Source organism: Pteronotus mesoamericanus, unplaced genomic scaffold, assembly GCF_021234165.1.
Source record: "Pteronotus mesoamericanus isolate MK-2021 breed Mesoamerican mustached bat unplaced genomic scaffold, CSHL_Meso_final contig_94, whole genome shotgun sequence".
In the NCBI taxonomy this organism is placed as follows: Eukaryota; Metazoa; Chordata; class Mammalia; order Chiroptera; family Mormoopidae; genus Pteronotus; species Pteronotus mesoamericanus.
In genome coordinates, this window is record NW_026555285.1 from 50,814,558 (window position 1) to 50,834,858 (window position 20,301).

Consider the following 20,301-nt stretch of genomic DNA (forward strand, 5'->3'; position numbering starts at 1 on the left):
TAATTAATTATTCACGGAAGCTCAGGTTGGTGGTAAGATCCTAGACACCAAGGACAGGCACGCGGGGAACGACCTCACACACCTAGTTTCAGCTGTAAGGCAGAAAACGGCTCTCCGTGGCCACGCGGAGCTGAAGTTTAAGGAGCTGGCTCTGCAGCCTTCTGCCCGGGCCGCTGAAATGAGCGCGTGCTCCGAGTCGGTCAGAAACCTGCGGGAAGCGGGTGCAGTGAGTGAGGGGCACTGTGGGCCCCCCGCTGCTGTCGTACGCACGCACGCCCGCCACTGGCGTGAACTTGAACTCGAACTCCACGCCCCGCGACGAGACGCCTCCGGCAGACTTATGATGGCTTCTCAGGAAACGCAAAGGACTTCTTTTTCTCTGACCCTCTCCGGCGGCTTAGCACGGCCGTTGACTCTCGTCTCGGTAATCTACCTTCGCCTCCCGCCAGCTAGCAAACGTCTGAACCGGCCAAGTGGTTCCAGAACTGTACGTTAGCAGAGTTCATGTGTAGCAGAAGAAAAGCATTCTCTTTTTGTAGAGGTAAATTTGGAGATTTTAGGCAGAAAAAAATACGTGTATATCAAATGTCCTAGTAAAATTGGGGCTGGGTCAAAAAGGTGACGGGATTAGGGGGAAAAAACATCACAGACACAGACAGCAGCGTGGTGACGACCAGAGGGAGGGGGTGGGGGTGGGAGAGGGTGCCGGGGGTCAATGGTGGCGGGTCAGCGGTGGGGACTTGGCGGCGGGGGTGAACCCAGGACACAACATACAGATGAGGTATTAAAGGACTGTACCCCTGAAACCTGTGTAATTTTATTAACCCATGTCACCCCAATGCATTCATTTTTTTAAATTTTAAATTAAAAATAAAGTGATGACTTTAAATAAAAATAATATTTAAAATTTAGGAATGAAATCCTTGTAAAATGGCGTTAAAACAGGAATTTCCAATTATTTTTTAAACACAACTGTGTCTTTGTAAGAAATCTATTTAATATTATAATTTAAGTCGTATAGGTAATGGAGCAAAGAAAAAACCAAGCATTTAAGAAAGGAAGTTTTCACTTGGGTTTCTGTTTCATTAGAGGCCCACTTTGCCATTTCTGGGAGTAGGCGGTCTAATACCAGAGATAAAATACAGGACTGTAAAGAGCATATCGGCTCATTCAGAGAGAATATTTCAGAGTAATGGAAGATAGAGTGCTTTGCTGAAAGTTTGTACACGCTCTCACTTCTTTCCCTGGCTCGTTCCAGGCCTTGGAGAGCGAGTTTGTGTCCTGCCAGCTCCACCAGTGGATCGACCTGATCTTCGGCTACAAGCAGCGGGGGCCAGAGGCGGTCCGCGCCCTGAACGTTTTCCACTACCTGACCTACGAAGGCTCCGTGAACTTGGACAGCGTCACCGACCCCGTGCTCAGGGAGGTAGGTGTCCGGTCCCGTCGTGCGCCGAAAAACCCCTCCCTCCCTCAAACACAAACCTGACTTCCCATCTCTCTCTGTATCATTTCCTTTCAGCATTAACTGTTTACAAAATACAAATTTCAATACTTGATGACTGTGGAGAAAATGAATGTTATGTGTCAAAACCAAGAAAGGAGACCATCATGTTGTTCCTTTCTGAATTGCAGACACAGAGAATGCGACCCAATTCCCTTATTTTATTTTACTTCAGCATCTGCATTAAAATGCTTAAGGCCTTATGTGTGTTATTAACGAAGACTCGTTGAATATTTTAATACGATAGTTCACATAAAAATAATCTGCCAGTGCATTTTTTTTAATGAAAGCAAAATTACAGCCTTCTAGACAGAATTCTCAAAAATGCATCATTAAAAGAGATGAGGCTGTAGTATTTTATTCCCATATGTTCTCACCCTGAAATTTGATAGCGAACAGTTGGGAACTACGTTAGAGCAGCAACGTTCGACCTTCTCATCTTGTGGCGCATGCAAACTAATTACTAAAATTCTGCGGGACACCCAAAAATAGAATATTCCAATTTTTGCCAGTCTGATCCAAAAAGGAGGGATTGTTTGATTCATTCACACCGGATGGCTATTGTTGTGTTGTCTGTTGTCATTTTTTTGACAATCTAAGGGAAAAGAGGTCAGTGCCCCTGATCTACAAAGGCCTGTGGCACGCTGGTCAAAAATGGCCGCGTCAGGGTGTTGTGAAACGTGCTTCCAGTGGAAACGCCCAGGTGAGATACAACTCCCATCACGTCCACATCGCGCGGGCTGGCCAGACAGGTGAGAAGAGGGGGCGCGCCCGCCGCGGCGTGGGCGTGGCCGCGGCCGCTGCCGTGGGCACCGTGGCTGGCGGGCTCCCTCTGCCAGACACCTGCCGGCCACACCAGCGTGTCCACATTTCTGGTCAGTGCGATGCTTTTTGGCTTTTTATTTTTTACTTCTGAGGGGGAATCTTGTGGCTTTGGAAAAATAAAGCTGTAGTGGAGAGATCTGCTCCATAAAGGTATTTCTTAGGTACCTCTGTGAAAACGAAATGGCTGTGTGTGCAAGGCTGCGAGCGGAGGCGGGGGGGCGGGGAAGAGGCTCCTCATCGTGGCCTTCGGACCCTGCGGGCTGGAGTTCCGAGGACGCGCTGCGCGCGGGGCTCGGCACGGCACTGCACCCCATTGTGTGCGCTCGGCGATGGGATTGTCGCCTAAAGCTGGGAGTGAGCGATGGGGTCGGCGCGGGGGCGGAGGGACGCCAGGCACCATGGAACTAGGTGGTGAGGTAAGGGGTTTTTCTCTGCGAAACATTACACTCGCCTGATTTGGTGTCCCCCCAGTTGTGTGCAAACTGTAATCAGATTATTTTGTAGGGGATCGTTCTGAGCTTGACTATTCCCTTAACAGCACACCTTTGCTTAGCACATGCCCAGTTAGACTCCTCACAAACTGGATACCTTAGAATCATAGAAGAGGAAACGATTAGAATAGCTTCTTATTTTATTCTTAGGACAACTCCCAAGTTATTTTTTACTATTCCTGAATATTTTATTATATCTATCTATTCATTATCAAGTTCTGGTCTTATAAAGAGAGTTGTAGGTTAACCAGTAATCCTCTTAGGAAAACACAAATGCAGGGTCCGGCACAAATAACGCCCCTCCGTGATCACAAACTCTCCTATTACATCACCAGCATGTACTTCCGTAACATAACGCCACACTCAAGCACGCCACATGACCTTTTAGGTGGAATATGCAAATTAAAACTGTCAATTACCACGCCCGTGTTACTTCCCTACCAGCCCCCTCACGCAGGCCTTACTTCTGCCGGACCCTGTGTTTTAAGCACATTCCATGTCATGAAAGTGCAAGGTGGGATAAAAATTGGCAGGAACAGAAGCAGATTTTTCAGTATTGAAGTCAGAGAAAAAAAGAGATTTATGAGAGAATAAAATAGAATCATATTTGAGACTTTCTTTACATGGATATAGTGATTATTATTTGAATCCTATGAAAATACCCGCTTCTACAAAATACCACACCATGGCTTTGGGCTGTGGGGGGAAAAAGAGGCATATAGGCCTTCACTGCCAAACTGTTGAGCTTCCTAGTGAGTCCTTCCATGGAAATGTGTCGTCGAACATTCTGTGGTCGGGGGGGGACGGGGGGCGGGGGAACGGCCCCCCGCCCCGGGTTTGCTTGTGATGCGGGGGATGGGAACAGCGTGTCACTAGCCGCTGCTGGGGCCTCGTGGCCGCGTGGGCTGGCGAGCTCTGAGGCGCCCTGAGAGGAGCTCCGCGAGTCCTTCAGGGGCGTGTCCCCCGCTCGGTCCCGTGCTCGCCTCCCAGACGCGGTAACGCTGGTTTGCGGAGCACCAGGCCGGGGAGCGGCACCTGCAGCGCTTGCCTCAGGTGTTCCGGTGCGAGGGCTCTGGCAGCGCTCGGTGGTCTTTAGCTTCGTTTGAAACAATTGTGTTAAGTTGTATTGTGACGGCTGTCATCTCTGTGCATTTTTTAAAAAACATATCGAAACTGGTGAATGTCGGTGCAGCCTTTTTAATATTGAAGGTGGAAGAAAATACACATTTATTTTCAGTGTATTATATGCTTTATTACTTCAAGAAAAGTAAAAACACGACTGATATGCAAAAAAGGATTTGTGCAGTATGTGCAAAAGGTGCTGTCAAACCCTCTGACCGAATGTGTCCAAAGTGGTCTGCGGAGTTTCTTGGTGCTAGGGACGCTTTGGCCGCCTCATTCTGTGCCGTGGGCTGTCCTGTGCGTCAGAAGGCGTGTGGCCGCACCCCCGGCCCCTGCCCACCAGAAGCCAATAGCGGGGGACAGCCGGCACACTCAAAACACGCAAGTCAGGAAAGTTATTGGTGGAAATGAAATACGTGTCTTGTATTGGGACGTTTTGGCCCACACAGCACCTGCATCCCCAGCCGGCGGGTGAGCCCGCGCCAGCAGGGATGCGCGTCCTGACCCCGCGCACGGGGCCAGCTCAGCACATTGCACCAGGCCAACAGCTGGAATGGCCTCATGGAACACGAGTTCCTCTACCCTCGCTACCCCCTACCCGGCCTCCCACCCGGGAAGTGCCACGCAAACATTCAGGACCCTGCTGCGGGGAGAGCCAGCAGGTCCCTGAGCTCTCCAGGCGGCCACGGCCGACCTCCTGCCGCCCCAGTCCTCTCCGTAAAGGAGGCGCGTGAGGGCGTGCGTTCGCTGGCGCAGAAGCACAGAGCGCCTTCTCTCAGAAGGGGCAGCCCTGTAGGAAAGGGGAGGGAAGTGTGGCGTATCCGTCCTTTGGGAGTTGCCTGGACCCCCTCACACTCACGGGCCCCTTGGGGTGGGGCCCTCTGGGAGGCCGGCGCCTTCGCTTGAACATCGCCTTGGAGCCCGGGAGCTTGGGCGCCGGCGCCCACGGGGACGGCAGGCACAGGCTCCTGGCACAAAGCTGTGCTCCAAACGCTGCCCCGTGTATTGAGCTACATGCATTGTTCCCTTTATTTGACAGTATTTATCCCAGAATCTAAATGCTGAGATCCCTACATTTTACATAAATAAAACCACGGGAAGACTTGTCACACTTGCCTTCCACTGAACTCCACCCAGCCTAAGGAAGGCGGTTTTTCCAATCCTTAGACAAAACTCTGAAGAGAGAAATATCTAATATATAACTATTCCTTTTGGAAAATAAAAATAAAAATTCCACATTTCGAGCTTTGAGGTTGGAGCTAAAACGTGGGAAGCGGCTCCAGGTTGTTGACTCACCCCCTCTCCCCCCGCAGGTGAAACCAGGAAGCAGCACTAACCGCCGCAATTATGGCATTAAAATGTCAAGAAATTAGAGGTCAGAATAACAGATCATTTTCTCCTCCCTGTCAGAGTTAAAGCTGACGCTCTTTGACAGCTCCGGATCTCGGGCCAGGGAGAGTGTGACGGCGTAGCTTACTTTCCCGTGTAAAGCGTAATTGATAATAAGCTTCATGGTGACAGCATCTGGGCAGCGGCGTGTCAGGACGTTTCTGGGGCTGCGCCCTCCTCAGTGTGTAAACACGGGAGCTGCTGCGTGTCAGACAGTCTTGAAGGTGTCCCAGTCTCGGCTGACATCATAATCTAGACTCTCCTCTGCCGTGGGTGAGCTGCACCAGCTAAGCAGTTGTCTTGAGCTGATAGCGAATATTTCTCCTTCTCCATTTTTACATATTAATAAAAAGTGGCGTGACCTGATTTGTATGTTTACTTACCAAACGATGGCCCAGTGGGCTGGTGACGGCCTGGTCCCGGGTGGTGTCACCTCCTTGCTCCTCAGGCGCGGTCCCCACGCGGCCAGTGGCAGCGTCGCGGGGCGCCTTGTTCAGACTGGAGGCCCGTGGGCCCCCCGCCAACCTGCCGCGTTAGAAGGCACGTGGGGCGCTAGCCCAGCGGACACATTTGACACATTAAAGCTTGGGAAGGGCCGCTCGGCTAAAGCAGTGTTAGAACGGCCTGGAGAACCTGTTTTCTATAGCGGTCGGGAGAAGGGCCTAGTGAACCCTCCTGTACCTGCCCCCCAATTTCAAAATTTTTACCTCTTATTTCACCTATAGCCCCACCCCCACCCTCTCAGCTGCTTTCAAATACACACACCCTGACCCTCTAGTGGCGTCTAATACACTGTCCCCTCCCCAGCCCCCACCATGGGCATCTCAGAACATCTGCAGAGAAGGATCAAGCAGGTTTGTTTTGGAAAAAAACACTCTCCAGGCATTTCCTATACATTCCCAGTAAACAACCAGTACTCTAGCCTAAAACTCTCATGAAACGACTTCCCTAACACCCCCTGTGCAGCCTCGGAGCCGACCTTGAGTGAGGGCTCTTGATTCTCAAGTTGTGGTTTCTTCAGTCCCATTATTTTCTAGGAATTTAGAAATAGCAGAATGCTATCACTAATGCTTATTTGTTTTAGGATGATATTCTTCTTGCTTTCAAAACAATTGTCAGAAACTGAAGGACTACCTAATGTATGTTTCCCCTTTATTAAACTGTGTCAACTTAAATTCTTTATACTTCATATATGTTAATACTTTCAACTCAGTAAAGTTTCCAGTCTTACTGAGGGGAAAACTTCAAGGTGGCTTTAAAAAATCTTTATCAGTCATTTTGTTAATCATTTTTTCTCTGACTTCCCAGAAACACAAATTCTACCAGTCTGTGAGACTTCCAAAGTCCCATGGGATTGCACAACAGTTCATATATGGTTAGTAGAGATTACAAATTAAATGCCACAATTTTTTTTTATGTGTTGTACATACTCATATAAGTGGAAAATATTTCTAAAATTGTTTTTCAAAAATGACCGCCTTTACGGCCCCGGTGGAGCCGCTCACACCTGCCTGCCTCGGAGTGCGATGGCAGCGTGTCCCGCAGGGCTGCGTGCGGCAACGGTGGGGCTCAGGCCGCAGTGTCCCGGCCCCGCTGTCCTTACCCGAGTGACGCTGAGCGAGTCGCTGTGCATCCGCGTGTGCCTCGGTTTCCCACCCGGAATAACCCCGCACTCCTGGGCTGCGTCTGAGGGTCCTACGGGAAGATACACGAGCATACCTTGTAAACAAGAGAGCGCGGCACTAAATGATGGTTATTGCCACCTAAGAGCATTGTCAGATGAAACACGTTGGAAGAACTCTTGTTTTAATACCTTATGTCCCCCCGTCCCCGGCCTGCGGCTAACACGCCAGGCTGAGAGGTGGTTCCAGACACGCTACGCCAGTGAGCGGCGCACACGCGTCGGCCTGTGCACTGCGAGGCCGCTCGCTCTCGGACTCTTAGGGCAGATGGGCCATTTCGTTATTCACGCACATGCCCATTTATGCTGGGAATATTAAAACATTACCAGTAGTCACAAAAATGTGCTTTTTTCTGTTACTAATATTTCTTGGTTGTCTTAGAATAGATTCTGTTTTTCCTTTTGGGGGATTTGGGGTTTTGACCTGACAGGGTAGCAGGGCGTTCCTCTGCCTCGGCCGCGGTGACAGTATGCCCGCCAGTCCCTTCCGTTTGCCCTGCATTTTCTTGCTGAAACTCCCGGCTGCTACAGAGAAGTGACCCAACAGGTGTATCAGGAACTGAAAAGACAGACGTGCCTTTAACCAGAACAGCAGCCTTTCCCAGAAGACGACTTAATAACGTCTATAAGGAAGAAAATCAACCCACTTCTCATCCTGATGATGTAAATGGAGGTCATCGGAGGGACTGCCTCAATGGCCTCTACGGTCATCGCTTACGCTTTCTGTGGCCTGGTCATCTTTTGCTTCCTCCTCCCCCCACTTCCCGCTTCTTATTCGATCTGACCCTCTGGCCCCGTGAGCAGCCAGGGGCCCAGGGCCGCACGTTGACCGCACCGAGGGCCAACCGCCTGCACTGGGCGCGGTGCTCGGGGCCTCCTCCGGGGCAGCCATTGGCAGACGTGACCCTACCAGCTGAGGAGCAGGACATCCGCCTGGTCAAGGCTGCTTACCAGCAGCGTGCCTCCCGCCCTCTGATTTCCGGAAGGTTGGCTAACCTAAACAGGTCAATAAGTTCAAAAGCCAAATGAAAACAGAAAGAAAATGCCTACATTTTCAATTATGGCAGTGGAACTACCCATTACGTAGGCCTTAAATTTACAGAATCATTTTGGGAGCAAGAAGCAGCTTCTGATCCTTAAAGCTAATAAGGCCGTAGGTCCCCATGTATCTCTTTACACGTTGTGTCTCATTCACAGCAGTGGCATCGTGAAGACCTGACGAATAAAGTTTCTTTATAGACATGAGTGTCAAGGGAATCAACGGCGGATGTTGCGTTTCCATTAGGGGCTCCACCTTTAACGCAGGCTCATCGTCTATCTCGTACCGGCTGCAGCCTCAGCTCGTCCGTGGCCGCCCATTGTCCACTAGAAAAGCGTAAAACGGCAGCTGTCACAGAGGCGTGTGTGTCACTGAGCACGAGGCGGGCTTTTCCTCCTCTTTGTGTTATTTTCATTGTGTGGCACTGAGAAGCACTAATTACGGATTTTCAGAAATCAGCAGCACGGACTCTCACGGGCGTCTGAAGCCCACCTGACGCGGGACGAAGGGCGCCGTGGCCGCCTGCCGCTGGCGGCAGGAGTAGCCGGGGGACGTTTCCTTATCGCTGTTAACGTAGGTTCGGTGAGATTAGACGGTTGCTCCCTCAGCATAAACGAGCAATTATTCAAAACAGATCGCATGCTTCAGTTTGTTGAAGTAGATATCACTCAATCTAAGTATCTACCCATTTCAGTTAGAGAGTTAGGACTCATTTTTACAGGTTTTAAACATATTGATAATGGGCCTATTTAAAGCCATTTGAATTCCCAATATAATGTATCTAAATTATCGTTTCCCACTTATGTCAAAATCAAATGAGAGCATTTTGTTCTACTGAATGCATGCAATATTATTTTTCACATGAATTTAGTTTAATAAAAATGAATGGTTTCATTTTGAAATATTTATGCCCACCACCTGGTGAATCTTTGCCTTTTTCTTAAATTGAATTTTTGCCTTTTATTAAATTTAAATTTAAAAACCAAATTAAAATAGAAAATGCCTACATTTTCAATTATTGGAGTGAAAATACCCATTACGTAGGCCTTAAATTTAAAGAATCATTATGGGAGCAAGAAGCAGCTTATGCTCCTTAAAGCTAATAAGGGTATAGGTTCAAATGTATCTCACATAGGTGTCAGGTGTACAGTTCTGTAATACATCAGCTATTTATGTCATTCCACATACCGAGAAAGCCTATTTCAGCTTTTATTATTTTAATTGTTTTATTTTCACGATCAGACACTGCAAGTGAACATAATTCCTACAGGGAGAAGAGGTCACCCCGCCCCCGCCCTGCCTTCCCCTGCTCCCCCGCTCCCCCGCTCCCCCGCTCCATCTCCTGAATCAGCCTGCAGAGTTTACTTCATGTGGATTGTTCACCTGGGGAGGATTGGGCCGCGACGTTGTCCTGACTCTTCCCATGTAGCAGTCCATGTTTTCGGGTTGAATCTTATGCCTTTGTACCCACCAATGACCAACCCAAAAGTGAGCAAAGAGCTAAGACCCTGGAAGGATCCTTGACAGATGACCCGCGAGAACCCTCGCTCTCAGGCAGGCCCGACTCTAGATCATCCGGAAAAGATATTTCCTTCGTTCCCGTCTTGAGGTTTCACCATGGGTAGGTTGCAAGGAGACACCACAGGCCCGCCTCCCCCAGAAACTTGTCACAGTGTTCCTCCCCAAGGCGTTCTCAACCTTCGTGAAACTGTCTGTTGCTTGGATGTGGCCATGGCTGGATCGGTCCCACCAGGAATGGAGCATGCATGACGCAGCATTTCTTCCGTGCCCTGGACTTGAACGCCGGAGCTGCAGGTGCCCTTGAGGACCCTAACATACTACACTCATGTGGGGGGATGAAGACTCTAGAGAAGATGTTCGGGTGGCCCACAAGCCCGTGCAAAGATCCTCGGCATCACTAACAATCGGGCAAATGCAAACCAAACTACATGAGATGCCAGCTCACAGCTCGGGAGAGGCAGGAGCAGGGGCCGCTTCCTCATTTCGGGGGTTAAACTCCAGGCACCTAAGCCAGCGCTGGGGCAGGTGAGCGAACAGATCGGAGTCGCCTCCCTCAATTATTGCCTGTCACGTCCGACGGTTAAAGCAGACACGGCCTTTTTTGACCTATCAAACAGTTGCTTAACTATTCTGATAACGTTGTTAGTACGATACAGACTTGGGCTTAATACAGCTGATCGTTAAAACAGGAGGAGACGTGTTTGGTCTTCATTTTGTAGTTTCTGTGAAAAAGTAGAAGCAGTTGAAATATAAAATAGCATTTTAATTTTTTATATAGTTTAATGTTTATAAAGCAAGAAATAATAAAGCGCATATATTGCGTGCTTGATTTACTCGCCCCTGTTTTTCCAGCATTAAAAAGTAATGCTTTCTGTGATCTTGTTTTATTGCCACAATAAACCAGAAGCAACGGCTTATCAGTTAAAATACGGTCTGCCATTAGATGCCCTCTCGTTTATCTTGCAGGCTCCTCAGAACTCCATTGTCTCGGGTTTTCTCCTGTTTGGTGTAGGGCTGGTAGGCTTGGCGATAGGACTGCAAGATGATATAAGTCACATATACGTTTAGTTGTATGTCAGAGTTTTTTTGGTAAAAAGAATGCTTTAAAGCACTAACATAAAATTATTCTAAGAAAGAGCCATACAGTGAGATAAACACCACAGTTAGGAAATTTTTTGAAATTTCTTCTCTGTGTTCCCAATCACTTTTATAACACTAACTTTTTTCTTGAGTTTCCTGAAAATGGTTAATAATGGACTGGTAATGTGGACATGGTCTGATATTTTGTATCGTGGGTAGTGTATAACCTGTAGCACTTTATGAAATGCTGAGTTTTCTGGAAAGCAACCGAAAAGGATGAAGTAGGTCGCTGGACAGCCTCCCGTATCCGCTTCCTCGGCCGCCCCTCTTGCGGCACTAGGACCCAGTGGCGATTCCTCCAAAAGACAATACCAGCCACACTTACAAAAAAGATTAGGAGCCGTATAGATTGTAGAGGAGAGAAGCGTACCTGGTCAGATTGAGCGGCATTGTGGAAGAGACCAGATCAACCATCGTTCTTGTCTGCTGCTCAGTCCAGTGAGAGGGGAAAGCCCACCAGTCCCTTCAGAAGTAATTTCTTTCTTCTTGAGTGTTGAGTGCGCCGTTAATTAGAAGGTGGTTCTGAACTCGGACTTCCCTTGGCCACGAGGGCTTTGGTGTTAATAGGCTGACAGGTAAGAGACACACAGCACGGCATGTTGACTGCCTCTCCTGAGGATCCAATCCCGGCCACGTGTGTCTGGCCAGAGAGGAGGTGGAGCTTTCTCAGGAGGGAGGCAAGGAGGAGACGAAGCCACTGAGCGAGAGGTGCGGCAGGTGAAAGGAGGAAGCGTGCGTCACAGCCGCACCAGCGCGCGCGGCCCCTTGTGCAACGTAGAGACACCCTCTTTATGGGCTAAGTCACCACAGGCGCTCCCTTCGCCGGCAGTTGCGGTGGATTTTATCCCTCCTTGGCCCACCCCCCGCCCCCCCCCCGGCACAGAGGATGCCCACCCACAGTGGGAGGTAAGACCAGGGCGTGTGTGAAACATAGGTGAGCAAACAAGTGAAGATGTGAGTGAGCTGCAGCCTCGGCAGGTGGATCCGGGGGGGTCTGCAAAGAGAGGCCGACCAGACTAAGGGCAGGGCCCGTCCGAAACCGGGGGCGGCAGGGGGGGCAGAAGGAAAACGGCCCCTGCTGGGGGCCTGCCCTGCTGGGGGCTTTGTGTGCCCCGTGCTCACATGTGGCTGACATCTGAAAACGCCACCTGCCGTGTGCACTCACGTCCTCTGTACCCCTTTGCACAACCTCGTTGGCATTTTTCTTCGCTTCGCTGCTGACCCCTGAGGAACTCCCTATTTTAGAAGAGCCCCCAGCATGTTTTAAAGAATGATTTCTTTTTTTCTAATTGTAGGTCCTACCTGTTTCTTGATAGGTCTCAGCTGGGGAGAAAATAAGTGCTAGGTACACGGTGACTGCTCCGTCTCCAACAAAGTCGTTTTTAGAATAAGAATCCACAGGACAATTAAATGTAAAAAAAAATCCAATTGATTGCATGGAATTTCCTGACCTGTAAGTAAAGGTTGGCTCAAGTAGAAGCCGTGTCTGTGAGCCGGAGCCAGCCGGCAGGGGACCAGCGCGTGGCGTCCTGGGCTGGAAGGCACCTCGGCGAGACCAGGAGCCTTCCTCTGTCCCGTTGGATGAAGGTTGCCCATATCTATGTCAGCACCCAGTCCATTGCAGGTGCTCGACAAACACATGGCTCGTGAAGGAGTAAAGCTAACATTAAGTCGTCCTGACTTACGCAGAACTATACAGAGTAATGGAATTATATCATGTTTTTTAAAATGTCATTTCTGATAATATAGAAAGAATCCACCTTATGATTATCTTTAAGTAGTTGTTTGAGGGCTTTTCTAAAGACAAATTTGAAAATTATTAATGAAAAGATTGTAGATGCCCAAGAAGCCGCTCGTGCTGCGGACCAGCTAATCCCTGCCCCGCCTGCAGGCCCCGGCTGGTGCCCTCTTCCTGCAAGTCTGTTCCCAGCAGCTCTGCGGCCCTCCTTCCCCCTGCAACCCTGCGTCTCACCCGCACACGACTCCTCGGGGCTCCCAGGCGGGCCTCCCCGTGGCCCTGCTGCCACCGTGTGCCCTGATGCACTGACTCCCCTTCTGCCTTCCTGGGACCTGGGGCAGGGTCCCCCGGCCTCGAGGGACAGGTCCACCCACGTTTGCTGAGCGTTTCAGCGGAGCTGAGCAGTGGAAGTAAAGAACCCGCGGTTTTCCCCACCATGAGCTTTCCTTCTCCCAGGCTCCTGTTCAGATCTCCACCCCCCGCGCCGCGACGCCCACCTGCACTCAGCCAGCGTGGAAGCCGCAGCGTGGCCTGCAGCGATTCCGAGCCCACAGGCACACGTGAAGACCTGTGTGGGTTCCATACTAAAGGGGCGGGTGGGGGGAGCCGCCAGAACATGGGGACATTCGTTACCGTTTCAGGAGCCTGGGAAGGCACCGCTGCCCTGCCCGGGTGGGCCTTGGGGCGCCTGTCCTCCACAGGGGCAGCGCTCAGGCAGCGGCTCCACTGTCCTGCTCACGGGTGCGTCCCGGGTGCTTTTCCTTCTTGGCAAGGAACACGACAGGGTGGCATCTGACAGTGGGAGGCGCAGAGAGCACATGATGGGGGCGGGGCGCTCGAGGAAAGTCCGTGGGTGCTCACTTCCCCTTCGACCGCTCCGGCAACGACAAGGGCGCACTCGGGCGGGCGGGCTGCGTTTTCAAGGTCAGAGGGAAACGGGCGCTGTGAGTCGGCGGGTGAGGAGCTCCTGGGAGGCAGAGGACCAGGCGGCCCAGAGAGGAATAGTGGAGCGGCCCCTCAGGCCGCAAAGGCAGGTGACATGTCACGAGGAGGGGGCAGTCGCCTCATCTGAAAGAAACGTTCAACGTAGGGGACAGGTTGTCCTAAGGAAAGGGGGAGATGGGTTGCAGCTTCGGGTGTATCCAGGCGCCAGTTGAGAGCCATTTAACGGGCGTGCACGTGTGCCGCAGCCTCCGTCTGCAGAGCCACCGACGGAGGAGAACTGGATGGAAAACTTCTGGAAGTCAAATCAGCGCCTCGCCTTTTCTAGTATAATCTTAATACTTCCCTTTCAGCAAAGATTCAAGTCAAGCAGAGCGCATTAGTGGATTCAGTCCTTCTAGGAACGCTGAAAGGCTCCCTGCTGAGTTTGGGGCACTGACCCAGAGGCCCCAGCGAGTTTAAGGTCCCCCGCCCCCCAGCCCCCCACTGGCTCCCCGGCCTCACCCGGTGCTCTTTCTGGAAGGGCAGGGACCCCGCACGGGATCTGTTGATGGAGAGACGCAGCTGTTCCCGGTGCCCTGAGCTGGGCGCTGGACGGCTGCGAACCGGAGTGGCACTAACAGCAGAAAGCCTGCTTTGCTTTCAACTGTGCAAGAGCCTGTTGTTCGCGAGGGGCACCCAGCCGGGACGGCCCCGTCCCCATTCTGTAACGGCAGGCCCGGCCTTGAGGAGGTAGCCTAGGGCGCGCTGCCTGTTTGAGTGCAGGGAAGGTGAGCGGGCGCCGCGCCGGGCGTCCCGTGTCCAGCCCTCGGCTCTGCCCATGAAGGAACCAGAGCCCGCGGGTGCACCTGCGCAGCCGCGGCGGAGGCGGCGCCCCGTGCGTCCTGCTGCGAATGAACCTGAACCCCCGTTTCTCCTGGTGCACCCTCTCTTGAAAGGCAGTCGGGGCGGCAGGTGCTGTGGCTTAGGCACTTTGCTGGTGAGGACGGGCGGCGGCGTGCGCACGGCCCTCGCCGGCCTGGCTGGCGCCGCAACGCGCTTCGCCTGTCGCTTTCGTGTGGCCACACGGCCCCCGAGTTGGGGGGAAGTTAGCATGGTAACAGAGCAGTGACCGTGGTGAGTACCGTGCTTCTCCTCATTGCCTTAAACTGCATGTAACCTTTCAGAGGAAATGTTGCCTTCAGTCTAGCTTAATATATTGAAATATTTTGCTGTAGACTTTACATATAGAAGAAACATTTAGTTCTCTTGTAAGATTATCTCTTAAACATACACACACCAAAAAAAAATGCATGTTATACTGGCCAGATGGCTGGAGGTCTAAAATTACTTCTATTCATTAGAAGCCCTAAAACCTCCTGACTTTGTATCCTCATGTGCTTAGGCCACTTTGAAATATCGGGTGTCTCACGGCACCCACATCACCGTTTCCTCTTGGGGTGAGTTTTCTCTAGAATTTCAGAAAATTTCTGAGAGAAATAAAGTCATACCTTAAAAGATTATTCCAGGATTCACCTTAAAATAGCATTGCAGCACGCTGAAATATATTTTTGCAGTGAAAGCTTCGCCGTATTCGGTCATGTTACAAAAAGTGTTAGTGTTCTTTCTACTGCTTGCCTTCCCAATTGGTTGGAGTGTGGCATTTCCTGAGTTTTCCTTGGCGTCCGCTGTGGACCTGATGTCTCGTTCTTTTGTTCCCATGAAGATTCCAGAAGTGTATTTCATTAGTGACCCCCATCCGTGCCTTCTCACAAAGGACTCTGTCGAGGTACACGTGTGGCGTTCGTGCTGAGCGGGCTCTTGTGCTCTTGGCTGTGTGGCTGCGAGCATGGACTCACAGGCCAGCGACGGCCCGCGGCCCGCATCGGCGCCGCGGCTTGGGTGACAGCAGCTTTCGGGAAGGGGCGCAGGGCTGCTGCTCCGCCTCCTGACCCAGGGGCGGCGGCCTGAGAGCGGAGCGCCCGGGGCCCTGCCTGCGCTCCTTCCCCGGCTGACTTGGGACACACTGGCGCGGCCCAGGTGCCCGACCGCGCCCTCGCTGACGCACATCGAGGGTGACAGCCGCCCCCCTCCCCCGCAGGCCACGGAGGCGCAGATCCAGAGCTTCGGACAGACGCCGTCCCAGCTGCTCATCGAGCCGCACCCGCCGCGGAGCTCGGCCATGCACCTGGTGAGTCCCGCCCGCTCGTCCGGATCCCGGATCGGTCGCTTCGTCGTGCCTGGAGGCCGACCAGACTGAAGACATGGTGTGCGCACGTGGCGGGGCTGCGGGGCGCGCGGGCGCCCTGGGGGAGGGCGGGGGAGGGCGGGGCTCCCGCTGACCCAGCCCGGGTTGGGGCTCGCACACAGCCAGCCCCTCCCACAACTCCTGCGCGCGCCCCCCCAGGAAACGCATTCCTGCGTGCGTGGGCTTACACGCCCCCCCAGATCAGGCGAGGTTTATCAGCGAGAAGGAAAAATATATAAACACAACTCACTGCCCAGCTGAATCTTTTGGGGGGCGAGGGGGAGCAGTTCCCCTTCGGAAAAGAACCGCTGTGCGCGCAAAGCGAACGCGGGCCGCGCGGAGGGGCCGCTGAGCACGGGCCCGCAGCCAGCCCGCCCGGGCCAGCGAGGGCCCCGCGGGCGCGGGTGCCACCTCTGCGCCCCCCGCCGGCAGCCCGCGGGGGCCGTGGCCCCGGCCGTGCGGCATGCAGAGCGGCGGCCGGCACGCAGCGGGGCCGCAGCCCGTTAGCCGGCCGCCCGGCGCCGTCAGCTGCTTGCAGCACGACTCGCATCCCCGTCGGCGCGGGAGGGCCGGTGTGCTTTCCTGTCCGCGTGAATGGCAGAAGCCCGTTCTGCGGACGGTGCAGCCCTTTTTCAGTTTATTAGAAAACAGTGAACATTTCCCTCTTTAGCTAATCTGAAGAAGAAAAAACGACTTTCTGATAGCTTGCTTAGAGTTTATTTTTTAAACTTATTTTTCACTAATTTTTTTCTCTAGTAAAAAATGCTTGAAGGTAAAAAGATATTCAATCTTTGCAAAAAGAGAAAAAACAAAACCAAACCAATGTGATGCATGAGAGTGTATCAGTCCCCTAGACAGTTACCAAGGCAGCCGGTGCCCCAGTTTTACAGGGAAGAGCTCTGGAATTCGGTTCCTAATACGGGAGGACACAAACACAGAAGCTCTTTTGTGATGGAAGTATTTTTTGCACCTTGAGTTTATCCGGGCAGTCACTCACCAGCTTTGTGCGGAGCCCCGCGTGTCTCAGGTGTGAGGGCGGGCTCTGGCGATGCAGAGGCAGGTAGACCCTCTCTATTGTCAGGAAGCGATTATTAAACACCCAGTGAAGCCCACGAGAAGATGAGTTTGTCCGAACACATTTCTTCCCTCTGCAGCAGCTCAGCCAGTTCCAGCCCGTGGCTGACCTTCTGAGCGAACGGCTCCTTGGGTGCCAGAGCACAGAGGCCTGCCCCGAGCGTGCCGTTCCCACGGGGACCCCCGCCCCGGGCAGGCCTGCCGCTGTGGCCTTGCAGCTCCGCGCCTTGAGAAGGGAGCCTTTTTCATAAACTGTCTGAGAGAATCTCTCTCACACGTCGCTTTATGAAACGCTCTGGCAGAAGAACTTATTCCTGAGTCAGTTTTCTCTGTTAGTAACAATGATAAAAATATTTATCCTGGATTGATGCCCGGTCAGAATTCATTACCTTCCTAGGGGAAATTGTCAGGGATGGAATTGGCACGGAACTGTTTACAAAGCGAACGCGAGCTTCCTCCGTGGGCGCCGCAGAGGACTCGCACTTGCAGCAGCGGGCGCAGGCCGCGTGCGAGCGCTCGGTGACGGACGCTGCGGGCCCCTGCTCCGTGTCCCTCTGCAGGGGTAGTCAGGGTGTGTCCCAGTCCTTAGCAACGGCTCTTGGAGTATCTGCTTTCTACCACGTCACAGGCTGGGTGTTGGAGGAACCAAGACTCGGGCAGCAGAAGCGAGGTTGGCCGCGCACAGCTTGATGGGGAGGGCGGGCGAGGCGCGGGCCGCGCGCAGAGGCGCGCAGCGCTCTGTCCCCGGAGGCTGCCCCATCCTGCTGCGCCCACAGCGCGGAACCCCGCTGGCCAGGTGAAAGGCGAACGTGCCGTCAGCTCCCTCTGCCCTTCCTGCACAAGTATGCGGAGCTGACCTGGCCGATTCCCCCGCAGCCCGGTGTTTCCACTGCGCGGACTCTTCGGGCTCCACTGCAGGGACGCCCCCATAAGCTCACTTCTCGCTCTGTGGTCCGGTGGTACCTGAGCAGGGGCTGGCGGCGAGTTGAGTGTCACCGGCCGGGGCTGGCCAGGGCCCTGCTCGCTTCCCTCTGTGCCGGGCACCGGCGCGGCCAGTGCGCCCGCGAGCGCCCGAGCCGCCCTCCGTGTGAGCCCAGCCTCAGAGCCCGCGCTGACTGGGTTCCCCTCCTGCCCACAGTGTTTCCTGCCCCAGAGCCCTCTCATGTTTAAGGACCAGATGCAGCAGGATGTGATCATGGTGCTGAAGTTCCCGTCAAACTCCCCCGTCACCCACGTGGCCGCCAACACCCTGCCCCACCTGACCATCCCGGCCGTGGTGACGGTGACCTGCAGCCGGCTGTTCGCAGTGAACCGATGGCACAACACAGTAGGTACGTGCGCCCGAGCCGGCCCGGCAGGCGAGGTGGGGGCTGCGGCGAGCTGGTCCGCCAGGCGCCGCCGCAGAGCCAGCAAGTCAGTGGCCGCGGGCCCAGCGACAGGACCCCCGTTTGTCTTCCCGTGGCCTCCCCGGGCGCCTGGCCAGCGGTTACGCGTCCATAACTATCTGGCCACGGGAAGCGGTTGTACGAATGAGCCAGGCCCTCCCACCCTGCGCTACCGCTGCCCCCCAGGAATAAACAAACAGTGCTGGCCGGGTGGCTCGGGGGTCAGAGCGTCGTCCTGGGCCCCAAGGTTGCGGGTTCCATTCCAGGCCAGGGCGCATTCAAGGGTCAGCCAACGATGCATCAGTGAGTGGGACCGCAGGTGGCGTTTCCGTCTCTCCCTCTAAAATCAATGAAGAAACAATTTAAGAACCAAACAGTTTTTCCCACATTAAACAAAGCGAACTTGAACCTGGATCTCCCGGATGATGGTGTCCAGTCCCGCGTCCCTCACGTCATGAGCTGCTTCAGCGCACACTGAACGGCCACGGGTCAGAGTCTTGCGCCCAGGGGCGTGGCGTGAGCAGGACACGCGCTGTGTAGAGACCAGAGTCTTCAAGAGATGACAGCACCTGAGTTATATTCAGTGACTTCACATGGGTTTCCTCCAAACTCATCCCTGAAGTTCCAGCCAGGACATTTTGAAACAACATAATTGGGTTGTAAAAAACACACTTGTTGATACTTATCTAATCAGGACAGAAGTGGTTCTGACCAACTTACTTAGTTTTCTTCAGAACTGACCAGATGAGCCACAGTGAATTAACCCAAATCTTTCTATTCTACTGATTTTTGTACTGCTCTGAAAAACAGAGCGACATTTGCCATGGCTCTTTCTCCTAAACTTTTCCAGATGCACCTATTTTATGGGTTTTGGTGATATTAGTAGTTCTACCTCATGAACGGAACTACTTCCATTCAGTCAGAAATGTACAGTCAACATCTTCAAAAATACAGGGTGTGGCAAAAGGAGACCCACAGTTGTTGGTATGGAAAATAACACCACAATTAATAAATGGTAAGGCAGGAATTGGCTCGCGCGCACTCACCGCGGCAGGCCTGCCTTTGCTCCACCCTGAATATGATGACTAGTCACACGAGTCTTAGCCTCAGGAAACGCTTTGCATTGAGAGAAAATTATGAAGGGCTAAATTTTTCTTTAGAATTGTTTGAAAGTATTGTATGTTATATAATCACATGCAAAAAATATGACTAATGAACTCAGTCAAGCCCTAAACATCAGTCCCCTGAAGGAAGGCTTGACTGAGGTCAAGATTCCAGGTGTGGCCCAGTTTTACACCTTCCTGTGCTTTGCCCTGTGTTGAAAGAAGGCCCGCTTGGGCGGGAGCCCCGTGCCCAGCAAGCCTGTGCCCCTCCTTGCCCCTGCCAGGCACGGCCTTTTCCTACATTCTAGGCTCATGGGTTGCCCAACAACCTTAGCTCTCTTTCCGGTTCAAGAAATGTTATCACCTATTTTATCCAGCTTTTTTTGTTAGGGCATCAATAGTCTGTCTAGCGTTCTCCATCCTACATCCTAAGCGGAGACGAGCCATCTCTACTGTAAGGATTTTTTAAAAGACCATTTACAAAGACATGTTGTGGGACTAAATCATTCTTATGATAATTCACCAAATAATTTTTAAGCAACGGTGTATCTTGTATCATCATCGTAAAACACTGCTTATTGGGAAACGCCTCTCTTCTGAGAATAACGGCAGTGTCCTCTCTCTCTCTAATCGGCAGGCCTCCGAGGCGCTCCGGGGTACTCCTTGGACCAGGCCCACCACCTTCCCATAGAGATGGACCCCCTCATCGGTACGCGGGCGCCAGGAGTGCATTTCCGTGGGTGCTGACTGTCCGCGGGCTCCCCTGGGGTCACTCGCCACAAACGACAGTTGAAGGATGTGTTTCTGCCACAAAATTAATGTGCAAATAATGTCAAATTACCATCAAAGAGCTGTGCACATCGTAATATGCCAGCTAAGAACTTTTTGGTATTAAAGCGATTATTTGTGCCTTTCTTTCACATTTCAGGAGATCAAACTGGTTCAAAAGAAGGCAAATATTTCCCAACTGTTCTTTTTTTCTGCCTAAACCAGTCTTTAACAACTTATATTATTTAAAATATAGAAGGGCTCAAAGAGATTATTAAAGAAAACTGAAACTGAAAAACATCTTTTTCAGAAACCTTTATTTAGTAGGAATAAAACATTTTTTTGAAATCAAAGG

General features: G+C 52.3%; 1 protein-coding gene across 4 annotated transcripts in view; it reads left to right on the forward strand.

Annotated features, from left to right (window-relative positions):
- The window catches only part of NBEA (neurobeachin), a 482,091-nt gene that overhangs the window by 445,472 nt on the left and 16,318 nt on the right, over positions 1–20,301 (forward strand). For all 4 annotated transcript variants that reach the window (XM_054586547.1, XM_054586549.1, XM_054586548.1 and 1 more), the window contains 4 exons: positions 1,259–1,426; positions 15,470–15,559; positions 17,829–18,021; positions 19,816–19,887. In XM_054586547.1, coding sequence (XP_054442522.1) covers positions 1,259–1,426; positions 15,470–15,559; positions 17,829–18,021; positions 19,816–19,887 — 523 coding nt within the window. The remainder of the gene's footprint in view (positions 1–1,258; positions 1,427–15,469; positions 15,560–17,828; positions 18,022–19,815; positions 19,888–20,301) is intronic.